The sequence below is a fragment of the Gopherus flavomarginatus genome, chromosome 2 (genome assembly GCF_025201925.1).
Source record: "Gopherus flavomarginatus isolate rGopFla2 chromosome 2, rGopFla2.mat.asm, whole genome shotgun sequence".
Lineage (NCBI taxonomy): Eukaryota > Metazoa > Chordata > Testudines > Testudinidae > Gopherus > Gopherus flavomarginatus.
In genome coordinates, this window is record NC_066618.1 from 146,471,148 (window position 1) to 146,484,912 (window position 13,765).

The 13,765-nt window shown below is 40.5% G+C and overlaps 1 protein-coding gene across 2 annotated transcripts in view; it reads right to left on the minus strand.

The window, feature by feature from the left end:
- The window catches only part of CDH12 (cadherin 12), a 919,272-nt gene that overhangs the window by 31,039 nt on the left and 874,468 nt on the right, over nt 1-13,765 (minus strand). For both annotated transcript variants that reach the window (XM_050937418.1, XM_050937417.1), the window contains one exon: nt 8,493-8,746. In XM_050937418.1, coding sequence (XP_050793375.1) covers nt 8,493-8,746 — 254 coding nt within the window. The remainder of the gene's footprint in view (nt 1-8,492; nt 8,747-13,765) is intronic.

The following is a 13,765-nucleotide window of genomic DNA, read 5'->3' on the forward strand; positions in this document are numbered from 1 at the left end:
CTCTGGCCTGTATGGGAGCCTCACAAACTCTGCAGTGAGGGTGTCATGGTATAATTCCCCACTCTGAACCTTAGCGCCCAAAAGATGGGGTACCAGCATGAATTCCTCTAAGCTTAATTACCAGCTTAGAACCTATAGCGCTGCCACCAACCAGGAATTCCAGTGCCTGGTACACTCTGGTCCCCCCAAAACCTTGCCCGAGGACCCCCAAGACCCAGTCCCTCTGGATCTTAACACAAGGAAAGTAAACCCTTTCCCTCACTGTTGCCTCTCCCAGGCTTCCCCTCCCTGGGTCACCCTGGAAGATCACTGTGATTCAAACTCCTTGAATCTTGAAACAGAGAGGAAAATCCGCCTTCTCCCCTCCTTCTCTCTCCCCCTTCCAGACTCTCTCTGAGAGAGAAAGTAATCCTAACACAGAGAGAAAATAACCTTTCTCTCCCCCCTTCCCTTCTTTCTCCCCACCAATTCCCTGGTGGATCCAGACCCAGACCCCTGAGGTCTCACTAGAATAAAAAAAACAATCAGGTTCTTAAACAAGAAAAGCTTTTAATTAAAGAAAGAAAAAAACAGTAAAAATTATCTTTGTAAATTTAAGATGGAATATGTTACAGGGTCTTTCAGCTATAGACACTGGGAATACCCTCTCAGCCTAAGTATACAAGTACAAATTAAAATCCTTTCAGCAAAATACAAATTTGAACTCCTTCCAGCCAAATACACATTTGCAAATAAGGAAAACAAACATAGGCCTAACTCACCTTATCTACCTAGTACTCACTAACTCACTATTCTGGACATATAAGAGACTGTATCAAAGAGATTGGAGAGAAGCCTGGTTGCACGTCTGGTCACTCTCAGAACCCAGAGAGAACAACAACCAAACACTAACAGCACACACAAAAACTTCCCTCCCTCAAGATTTGAAAGTCTCCTGTCCCCTGATTGGTCCTCTGGTCAGGTGACAGCCAGGCTTACTGATCTTGTTAACCCTTTACAGGCAAAAGAGAGATGAAGTACTTCTGTTCTATTAACTCTTAATTATCTGTTTATGAAAGAGGGGTTTGGCACAGGTACATTGTGGGGGATCCTGTGGTGCTGTGCAGCCCATAGCCGTGAGGAGGTGGCCATAAATTGGAATAGTCCCAAGGCTGCTCTGGTTTACATTGAAAGTTGTTCAAACCCCACAGAAACCCAGAATCTGGAAGGTGGTTGTTGGTACCCCTTGACTTTCTCTTGGGCTGTGACCTCTGAGGACATATCTTAGGGGATTAAGGCCTAAATAAGTTTGTTAATATCAGGCTGCAGATTGTGAATGTAAGTTCCAGATGGATGTGAATAGCGCCATCCCATTTTATGTTGGCTTTTTCATGTCATCCATATACAAAGAGGTGGTCTCAGCAGTTTATTTGCTACTGTCCTATGTGTAGTTCCATTTCTCTTAGAAGTCTAAGGACATCCCAGGCTGAAATTGTACTCCAAGCATGTGATCAAAATATGGGACTGTCAATAAATCCTAGCTTAAAACTACATTAATGATGCTGCAAGGAAACAATTTCTCAAAATATAAGAACCTCTCTAAATGAAATGGAACAACTGTTTAGAAATATACACCAACAAACTACACAACAGGTTGGACAGGAAGTTAGCACTAACATATCCAATTTAATTAAAAGGGAAATTTAGATAGAATGTATTTGGAGTTCAGCCAGGATTCAAGAGCTAAAACCACTATTCTTGTGAAAAGTGCAGTAGTCTCTTTAATTACCACAAGTCATCCGGGATATAGTTTTATGTGGTGGGGAACTATTTCAGTTTTGACTAAGGGAAGGGAACCACTTTACAGAATGACCAACACTATTCCCTGTAGCACCTGAGTTTCTTTAGAGGTTAGTCTAAGTAATGACCTAAGGAAGATTAAGATACATTTTGAGCCATGACAAGATCACTGTTTGAGATGATATGGCTGTAGCCCATGAAATCACTGTTTCTAATCCAATGATTGCATTTTATAGTATTTGAGGAATCCATTGCTGCAGAGACTTGGAATGAGGACCTTTCATCCAAAAGCAGCAGTTCTACTACATGAGCTAGACTACAATTGCTATAGAATGCATATTCTTTGCAGAATCTAGCCACTAGAAGTCAAAAGTATAATATGCTGCTGCTCCACTAAACTACAAGTGGGTAGTCATAGAATCATAGACTTTAAGGTCAGAAGGGACCATTATGATCATCTAGTCTGACCACCTGCACAATGCAGGCCACAGAATCTTACCCACTCACTCCTGTATTAAACCTGTGTCTGAGCCATTGAAGTCCTCAAATCAGGGTTTAAAGACTTCAAGGTGCAGGGAATCTTCCAACAAGTGACCCTTGCCCCACGCTGCAGAGGAAGGCGAAAAAAAACCAGGTCCACTGCCAATCTGCCCTGCAGGAAAATTCCTTCCGGACCTCAAATATGATAATCAGCTAAACCCTGAGCATGTGGGTAAGACTCACCAGCCAGACACCCAGGAGAGAATTCTCTGTAGTAACTCAGATCCCACCCCATCTAACATCCCATCACAAGCCATGGTCAGATCGTTATGCACTGCTGAGCGCTTACCTCCCCCATTCCTGCTTCCTGACTGGTCCTAACCAAATTTAGGAGCCTTCTATGCCGATTCTTCCCCTTTCCCTCAGTTCTAAACACTCTTCTGAGCTACCAGCACACATTTTCTGACCAAACCTTTCATTCAGACAAAGCTTGATAAACTAATGGAGGGGCTGGTATGATGAGGTTGCCTACAATGGTATATGGCCCACCCATGACTGCTATTAACAAATGTATGGAGATGGGATACTTGATGGGAGAACTCTGAGTTTCTATAGAGAATTCTTTTCGACGTGTCTGGTGGGTGGGTCTCTCCCCTTGGCTCAGGGTCTAACTGATCATATTTGTGGTTGGGAAGGAATCTTCCTCCAGGTCAGATTGGCTGATCCCCTTGGGATCCTCTGCAGCATGGGACACGGGTCACTTATTGGTTTGAACTCAAGTAAATGGTTGATTCTCTGTAACTTGAAATCTTTAAATCACGATTTGAGGACTTCAGTAACTCAGCCAGAGGTTATGGGCCTATTACAGGGTGACTGGGCTAGATGAACTGTCAGAGCATGGCAGGGCCCCTTGGCTCTTTCCTGTGCTATGTCCACAAAGTCACTCTAAGACCCTGGGGTTAGTATCTACTGGTGCAGTTTATTCACAGGCTTGTTCCCACCACCATTTCACCATATACAGTTGGCCTATAACAGTGTTCAGGCAGGCAGAAGGGGCTACCTCCCTGCTTCCACTCTCTGCCTTTTCACTTTCTTTCTGCTCTTCCCTGGCGTTTTTCCCCTGAGGCTTTTATACAGCCCCAGGCTAATTAGGTGGCAGCTGTTTCTGCTTCTCCAATTAGGGTTAGGTTATCTCCAGCCAGCTCTCATTTATTCTCCTAAATGAGAGCTGGCCTGACAGAGGACTGAATCAGCAACGCTTCTCCCCGCACCGTCACATGGACCTTTGGTCTGACCCAGTATGGTCTTTCTTATGTTCTTAACAGTACAGAAGGATGTAGGTAGGAGGGTTTATATCCTAGTTCCAGAGTTCTGGATCTGAGCAGGATGAATGCACAGCCCCTAGGACTTTTTTGCTTTAAATGGTTCTGTGGCTCATGAGGTAGGGCATGTGAGTCAAGCAAGGAGGTTCTGCAGGGCAGTGTCATGGAGGAGAATATCAAACTAATTTTAATTGAAGTCACATTGGTAGTTCAGACGAAAGGTAAAAATCCTTTATCCAGTAAGATACATCATCTCCTAGGAAATTTGACATCTTCAAAGGTGCCACTTGAAATGTGGCTTAATCTCACATAGTGTTAGAGAAGAAATCTCTATACTCCAGATATCATTGTATGTAATTGTGATTTCCCTACCATCTACTTATGCTGGCATTTTTGTTCATCACTTAGCTTTGTCCCTAAGATGTCACGTTGGTCTCAACCTATATAGAGTATGTGCAGATGTAAGCACAATTTTAATAAAAAAAGCCTGATGCTATCTCCCACCAAAATAAATTAATTTTAATTGATACCAACATTTTCTGATTTATAAATGACATAAATTCTAGGTGTTTGTCTGAGTACAGATGCTTGTCTGTCCTGGAGGGCTTGTAACTGTCATGGGCTAGAGGAATCTGATAAGCACATGTGAGAATATTTTCTTTCTTTTTCTTTGAGAAGTGCTTTGGGATCTTTAATGGCCACAAAGTAGAGAGGACTTCATCTTAACATTTATGCCAAGCATTTCTTGCTGTGGTATGAAGGAAATGGAAATGGACAGAATATCTCTCCCGTGAGAACTAAAATCTAAATTTAACACAGTTTGAAAATCAGGTCCACTAGGGCAATGTTCTGAAACAGTGTCACAGAGAGTCATCTTTGCAGATGCAGACTACCTAAGGAAGCTTCTTTTCTCTGTGTGTTCCTATTTCTCTTTCTCTGAATGTGTGTTCTGAGCCTCTTTATTTCCATATTTCTGTCAACTTCCATCCTCACAATCCACACTTATTCAAACTCTGAACTTCTCAGAAACCTCAACAGCCCTAATTCCATCGACTGGAGAATTTTCAGTGATTTCCAGCGACATAGTCTCCTCTTCCCCTTTCCCCCCTACACATCCCCCCAGCACTAAATTCAGTCTCCACTATTATTAAGCTACTATCTCCCCCTCCCCATACATTCAAAACAGACTTAACATTTTTGCCTGATAAAGTGGATTAAGTTGCTGCGATTAGTGTTGCATCCTTTAATGTGAGCTGTTTTACACCGCTTTGTTCTGTTGAGTTATAACTTCTGCTGCATACAGTGCAGATTTGTCTTTTATTCTAGTTTCCATTGTTTTGCAGATTGTTGTTGTAATAGGCATCATAATGGCTAAACTGCTCTAGGAAAACATCTCTGGGAACATGAATTAATTTGTAAAGAAACTGTACCATCCAGCACATTATATTGCCTATTACCTCAGAGAACATTTCTTGCCATTCTGTGTCTACTTAGAGGGTCTCTTTATTTGGAAGCAGTGTTACACTACTTAAGCTTCTTCTTTAAAATATTGTATAGCTGACAGACCACTCCTACAAGGTAATCTACATTTTAAATAACTAAGAGACCATAATTGCTGTAAGACCCGTTTGAAAGTTGTAATCACATGCAGCTCTTTGTAACTAATTCAGGCTTTTGCTAACTTTTCTTTATTGACTCTTACTTTCAATTAGAGGACATAAACCTTATGGAATATTGAATTCTAATATGTAAGTAATTAACAATTGCATCTATGTTCTTTCACTTGAACTAACCAATATGTGAACACAGACAGGTTAAATAGTAATCAATGAACATCTTATCCCCACTCCCCAAATACAGGAGTTCTTTAACAGCTAATTTCCATAATTCTAAGGGACTGATCCAAAGCTCAATGAAGCAAATAAGAGTTTTTATGTTGACTTAAGGAGCTTTGTGCCAAGGCCAAAGGTATTTGGATGGGAAGTTATAAGGGGAGAAGAGATAAGTATGTGTTTTCAGGACCAAAATCATGATGGCTTGGCTGAAAGAAATTATCTTTCAGAGTCAAACTGAGAGAGATGTACTGCTTCTACAGTACCTAGAAGTTGTTTTTCTTTTTGTTGTCCCAGTGTGTCTATGGCCTTCTGACACTGCCTCACTTATCTGTCCTTAAAGCACAAGAGTCCTACACTCTGGGCATGATCCAGAGCTCACTGAACTGTATAGGAATCTTTCCACTGACTTGAATGGGCTTTGGATCAGGCCCTATGAGCCCAATTTTCAAATCTGGGAAGCTAACTCAGAGTACCTAATCCCTCATTTGGATTCTCAGACTGCCACTTGGACACCTAAGGGCATAGACAACTTCTGACTCCTAATATGAGGCGAGGTGGGGAGGGAGAGAGGCAGTGCACAATCTAAAGGGGAGGACATGTGACCTCCCAGCCAGGGTCTCTCAGGCAAAAGTGGTTCCATCCACCTGCCTTCCCAGCTGCCAGGGACAGTGGTTGAGTGTGTTGGGTGGGGAAGAGCAGGGAGAGAAGGACAGAGCCCTTCTCCTTCCCAGCCCCCAGCAGGTCAATCTGGGGGTGGGGAGCACCTGCCCCCCCCATGCCTCCCCTACAAGTCACCTCTTGACTGGGCATATGTGGAAATGAGCACCTCAACCTAAAATAGGCCCCAGTATTGCAATGAGCTCTGCATGGGTGGGCTCCAAAGGATTGTTAAATCAGTTATTGTGTTTGCCATAGTTTTCATTTAATGTTTTAACTAAGTAAGAAAGCTCAGAAAGGGATCCAAGAAAGGGATCCAAGAAAGGGAAGATGCACTATAGTGTAAATCCTCCAGGAAACTAAGAGATGCCATTCTTCATGCAGTCTTTAGTTTCCTGGGACACACTTCCTTCTGGAGCAGAAACAAAGCATCCCAGAACACGGCAATCAAGGGCTACAGCTACACAGAGTAGCAGACAGTTTGTTACTTCATTTCTATATATATAGCTTCTATACATAATAAAGGGTTTATCTTGACACCACTCTGCTCACTATAAAAATATCACAGCCTACTGCACCCACAAGAAATCCCACAGACTTAACCAGTGGTTCCTTCAGGCAGATCCAGTTGCAGTATCAGGGCCTAAGACACTCAAGCATGAAAACTGGTCTCTCTCAGGGCCAGATTATCAGCCAGTTACTCTCACTGGAGAACAATTACTTATTCAAGAGATTAACACGGGACCTTTTGAGTGAGAAACTGCTCAGAAACATGAATAAGGGACTCACTCTCTGACCCTATGAGAGAGTCCAATTTTCAAGATAACACTGGTTTTGATGGGACTACTTTTGTAAGCTCACTGAAGGGGTTCACAACCTGGCCCTCTGTTAGTGGCGGGGGGCAGGGAAGGGAATGTAACATATGCCCCCCAGTCTATATGAAACTACACCATCTTGTGGTGGAAAAGAATGCAAGACGAGCAGGCACAAGAGCTACCTATGGGAATGAAATCACCCTTCCCATTACTATGTCCGCTATCCTGAACTCCAGCGATATTTGCGTTCTTGTCCTAGGCGCCTCTGAAAAGACTGGCATTTTTGTTGAATTGTGTTGTAGTTTTGGAGATCTACTGGGCAATGGTTACTAAGGACAATTACAAGATTAACAATTTATTTTCACATGTTAAATGTAATCTCCACCAACATATGAACTCAAGTGTCAAGACTAGAGTAGAGTAAATTATTTTTAACGTATCAACTACATGTGGTATTTTAGGAGAATCAAATTTCATTCAATCATTAATGTGCCTTTTCTAAACCAGAACCATTAATTCTGTTTACATAAAGTATATTTATCATTAGCATCAGGCTTTTTTTTCTGGAAGTCTGAGGCAGTTTTAGAAAGAGTGAGCCTTGTCACACTTTATAGTGAAGTTCCATTTTTTAAATAAAGGTTTAATAAATTATTCATGTTATAGACATGAATACCATACATAATAAATGGTTGTGAGCACATCATTAGAAGGTGTTAATGATGGATTGTTATATGCAGCCTATTTACCTCTTTGACACTAATAATCTATAACAATTGATTAATCCTTTATTACTCTTTATAAACTATTTATGAATGGAACCTTAATATAAAGCATGACAAAAAGACTATTGTTTGGGAAAGGTGTAGCACTGATATCCCTCCATTTATGCATAATATAGATGTACTAGGTCCAAAGCATTGCCAATTCCCCCACCTTGCCTTTCCACATTTGCCCCCAATGTACTTCTAAACAGTTTTTGATGGACTCCATCTCGGTATGACACAAGTCTCCATACCTGTTCAGTACCCAGAACCTCTGCTGAGGTCAAGGGTGTTAGTTAATGCCAACTGGTATGGTGCTTTTTGTGATATGGATTCCTGTTCTCCAGTATCTACTATATATAGACCAACTCATTTCATATATGCCACCCAATGCAGCATGTACTTTTTTGATAATTACTTTCAGCAACAATTACCTGGGATTTTGACTTTCACGTGAAATGGTTCATATATCATATATTCATATATTCTCCTGATCCATTCAATCTCATTCTCAGACTGAATTTAGAAAGAAAAAGAACATAAGAACATACTGGGTCAGACCAATGTTCCATCTAGCCCAGGATCTTGCCTTCTGACAGTGGCTAGTGCCAGATGCTATGAACAGAACAGTGCAATTGCTGAGTGATCCATCCCTTGTCGTCCACTCCCAGCCTCTTGCAGACAGAAGCTTATGGAAACCCAGAGCATGGGGCTGTGTTGTGGACTATCTAGCTAATAATCATTGATGGACCTATCCTCTGCAAACTTTATATAATTCTCTTTTTGAACTTTTCTGAGTTTGATTTTTATGAAAGGTATGTAAGAAGGAAAATGTTTTCTTACCTAACGGAACTGCTGCCAACATCAAGGTCCTGTGCAGTTACAGCACCTATAATGGTCCCCACAGGAGTATCCTCATAAACCTCCATGGTGTACATAGGCTTGCTGAAAACTGGAGGTTCATCCACATCCAACACATTGATCTTCACAGTGGCTGTATCTTTGAATGGACCCACAGAGTGGAATCGATGATCAAGATGAACATTGGAGGCCTCTACTTTAAAGGTATATGCCTTTTTTGTTTCAAAGTCTAATGGCTGTGGTAAGGACAGACAAAAAACATCATCAGATCTGGCAAAATCACTTTGTAAAAGTCTCTGCAGACTGTACAGTTTAACCTGCTATTGATGTATCAGAGATTGGCAAGCTTAGTTCCGAAATGCTCTCAGTAGATTTGAGATCCCTCCAAATAGTTAGATTACAATATTTATTATTAGCATTATGTTGGCTCCCAACCAAGCCCAAGTTCACACAGAAAGGGTTAGGGTAGAGCTGGGAATTGAACCAGAATCTTCTGTATCCCATTCTAGTAGAGTAAACCCAAGCCCCATTTTTCCTTTCACCACAAGGAACAAAAGAAAGACCACTCTTGATGGAAATGGATCCAACCCAAAATCCTGCTGTGTAGAGATGGGTTCAAAGCAAACTTTAGGGTTTGGCTTGGAATCTGAACTTAGACCTGAATTCTTCTTTCCATTATGAAGAAAAAGCCAGGAACACCCAACAAACCTAAAGAATTTGAGTAGGGATGTAGTCCTAATCCAGATTTTTATTTTGCAGATTGGCAACAGCTCTAACCTATAGTGCATTGAATACAACATAGTAGTTTGGGTACAGCAAGCTGTAGTTGCTTGACAGACATACATACTGAAATGAGACTACTTTGATTTGAATTTCTTTCATTATAAAATAATCTAGTGTTCTTGGTTTCAGTAAAGTGACCAGGGATATCTCTTCTGTGCATTATTGCAGAGATATTCTGTACATTAACAACAAGGAGTCCAGTGGCACCTTAAAGACTAACTGATTTATTTGGACATAAGGTTTCTTGGGTAAAAAAAACCTCAGTTCTTCAGATGCATCCACGAAAGCCTGTGCCCAAATAAATCTTTTAGTCTTTAAGATGCCACCGGACTCCTTGTTGTTTTTGTGGATACGGACTAACACAGCTATCCCCTGATTCTGTACATTATTGTACTCATATCTAGTCAGAAAGATACAAAAGCTTTACGATCAATACAGCCTTCTCCTTATGTTTAGATAATGCTGACATCTAGTGGCTTTTAGGTATAATAGCCAAGTTAGAACATTTCAGTTTAAAAGGATATGGTATTTGAAGAAAAACACTAGGTTACAGCTGTAGGATTGCAGCAAGAATAGTTTGATGTTTATTTCATTTCCATCATCATAACTGTTGCAACATTGTCTCCCAATCAGTTTTCATTTCTAGCATGGGTTTAAACTCTGCTATTTCTGCCCTTGTCGCAACAAGACTGGAATTGGCCAGAGGCTGGGCTGGCATAAATAGGAGTAGTTCCATAAAAGTTAATGGAGTTATGCTGATTTATACCAGCTAAACACACTGTATAATTGTTTTAAATCCTTGTGAAAGGCTCTATTTTTTTAACAGACTATATGGTCAAGCTTTTCAAGCTGGGGACTTAATGTTAAGCATTTTAAGTCATGTAAATAATCAAGCTTGAAAACTTTGACTATGATGTGCATTTAATATCAAACTGAGCTGTCTTCATTCAGGAAAAAAAAACAATGCTGTTGAGTCAGTGTGAATTTCTTCTGGTTAAGGACTACAGAACTGGACTGAGAGGGATCAATTGTAAAGCATGTGCCTAAAATATATATTCAGAGGTTTTGCTTTAGGCATGGCCTTATGATTTGTGAGACCCCAGGTTACCAGTGGGGGCAAGGGGAGGGGAGTAGATAGCCTCCAAGGTTATGATTACATGGTGTTTCAAAATCTGTAGCCACATGTCTCTGAGCACAGGTCTACAGATATGGGCTTGTGCTATGGTGCTAAAAAAAGCTGTGTAGAGATTGTGGCTAAGGCCACAAGTGCTGAAGCCCATCTCCCCTCCCCAAGCTTCAGAACCTCAGCTGCAGTCCCAAATGTCTACACAGATATTCTAGCACAGCAGTGCAAGCCCAAAGCAGTAGGACAAGGGTCTAAGACTCACTACCATGTGTTTTAACACAGTGTAGTCATAACCCTAAGTCGCCTTCCCCTCCAGTGCCACCTCAACAACCCCATATTCCAGGTTGAATGAAATGTTTCGCTCAAACCCAAATGAAACATTTAGTTTTGATTTTGAGATTTTTTTTAATGTTTCTAATTTTTTTAAAATATATTTGAAGGAAATTGCAAAATAAAATAGTTTTGAACCAAAAAAATGGCAAAATGTTTGTGTGGCTGAATCTGCATTTAGCATTGGAAAAAAAAAAGTTGTGGACAAAAAATTTCACCTAGCACTAGGCAGGAATGATGTTCGGACCCAAAGAAGTTACTTCTGTTACAGATGGCCCAGTCTGACTGGATGTCTGATTCACCTTCTCTCCCTGGCATAGTGAGTCTGTAATATGGACTGCCCAGAAACATAAACTGTACTGAATTGAAAGAGTCAAAAAAATACATTCTATAATACTAATAAATACAGTAGCGTTGAGTGCACTATTTCAGACAAAATACAAATGGCCCAAAAGATGACATCTTCCACTATCTAGTCATGGAAATACTGCATTTTCAAGACTGTCTGCCAAATGAATGTAAATGGGATTTATATAGACCAAAAACAAAGTATGTCTGTAGATGCCAACTGACTCAAATTTTAGGGTTTTTCCACTCTCCCCTCCCCCCTCAATAAATATCATTTTGGATAAGAAAGAAACAAGTGAAATAAAGTGTAGAAGCTCTTAAGCGTGATTAGCTGTTCCCTGTCCTCATTCCTCTTCATCTAGCTGCTTGCCTACCCAAAGTGCTCTCAGATATTTCATTCCATTTCATTCAACTCCAGAAAGGGCATTGGAAATATTTGCTTTACAACCTGTAGGTGTATGTAAATGAGATTTCTTGCAGACCTTAACCATGCAGATAATTAGTGCAAGTCTTTCTATACACCTCAAAACCTGGCATCCAGTTGGAGTATTGGGCATCTGTCAGAAAATTGGATGTTTGAATATCCTGGAGCTGCCTAGCTCTCAGTCTAGATTTCTATAAACTTTTCAAGTTTTACAAGGTCTGGAATGTAGTCCTTTGTATTGTTTTTGTGGATGCTTCTCACATCACAAAAGAAGCTATATAGTGCCCTACTCCTGACAGTTAACTGTAGTATGTTAACATGGTCTAGCTGGCAAAAAAATTCCCATCTGTGCTGCCACCTGGTGTCTGATCTATGTAACTAAACCCTATTATGCACATAAAGTTCTTAGGGCTAGTAAACTAGTAAGTTTGATGTTCAAGGATTCCGAGCACAGCAGAATTTGTACTTGATAAATATTCGGTTCCTCAGATAGCTTTACCTAAAAGATTCCCCAGTCAAATCTCTCTTTCTAATGTAATGATTAAAATGCTTTAAAATTAATGAAAGAAGTTAATAGACACAAAAAAATGAGGTTCTATTAAAAAGCAAGGGTCTATGAAAGTTCTGCTAAAAACCTATAGAGTTGAATATGTTATGAGCTCCTTTCCACAGTTTTTTTTAAACCTATTGAAAATTCTTATCTGTACTATAGACTTCTATTAAATTTAAATAGACATTACAAAAAATCTGCCATAAAGAAAGACAATCATTTTGTTACATTTCATAGGATTTTTCCCATAAGAGAATGACAGTTCTGCTAGCACCAATGTGGCTATTTTTTTCAACCTTGTAGCTATAGAGCTGTTATGGGAGCATTTTGGAACGATGTCCTGTCAGTCCCATAACAGGAGTTTGGCTCCCTTGGCAAGCCCTGTCTTTCTTCTCTCTCTTTTGGCTATTAGCTACTGTACACAGATGCCTAGTAAAACATTATCAGTGTATGCAGACCTGTGTATCGCAATGTCACTGTGTAAATAGTAAAATGAAAGAACACATAATGACAAACCACATTATTTAGCCTCATAGGAGTTACTAGGAACTGGTTTATTTAGTGTGAACAGGAAAGCACATCAACCCCTCTGGTTTGAAAGTAAAGGTATTTTGAAATATTACTGCTTCCTTTACCCCATATGGAAGTGAAGGGATACTGAGAAATAATACTCTAATGTAAATTGTGTAAGTAAAATGCAATAGAAATTTTCCCTCTCCAAATAGAAGGTTGTCTAAAATTCTAAAGTTGCAAAACATGCCATAGATTGAAAGTGGCTGAATGAGTTATCCTGATAAGGATGACATAGGTGGGAAAATAACTGTATGTATCCATCTCATTCTCACAATGAGAAAAAGAAGAGCTCACAAAAAGTGCTGGACGGGCAGCCTCATGACCACCAATATTTATCCACAGAACAGTACAGCATGACACAGGCAGTACAAGCTTCCCCCAAGCTGCCACATCCATATTTCACAATTCTGTCAAGGAGGGACTTGGGGATGGGATGGTTGGCCAAGGTTTGAATGAACATAAAATGTGATCTGTTGAGACTGCCAAAAAGGAAGTCAATGAGTGCTCATTGGGATGATATGTTTTTGAAATGTTTCAACATCTGATCCACAGAAATGGGTTGAGACCACCAACTTTAACACAGGCTTCTGAAATATCTATCGGATGGTAACTGTTTTGTATTTTTTCAGTAACTACTGGCCCACGTTGGATTTGAAATAGTAGAACTAAAGATAAAAGTGACAGGACATGCTGGTTTGTTAAGGAAAGCTCCAGCTCCAACAGTGTCCTATGTTCCTGATGTGTGCTGAACAAGCAGTATGCTAGGAGCTCTGGTCCAAGGTACAGCTAGGAAATGTTAGCAGTTACCTCCAGGATTGATGAGAAGGAACAAGATGTACATATGAGCTCCATTCCCTCACAACAGGGAGAGAAGAAACAGCAGGAGGAGTTCTTGGTCTAGGGTGGCAGCCTGAGAAGGATCTAAAGCCACATGACCAGGGTAAAGCAGCCTGGAGACAGGGATGCTTTCAGCAACCCATGGGAAGCCAAGAAAAAGAAGGGGTTAGGGCTTACTGTTTACATTGCAGTTTTGTGGCTTCGATCTTTTTCTTAAGACTCCAGAAAATGTCAAGGACTGTAGACAGAGGTGAAGGAAGTGTCCTTGAGCAGAAGAAACAGTT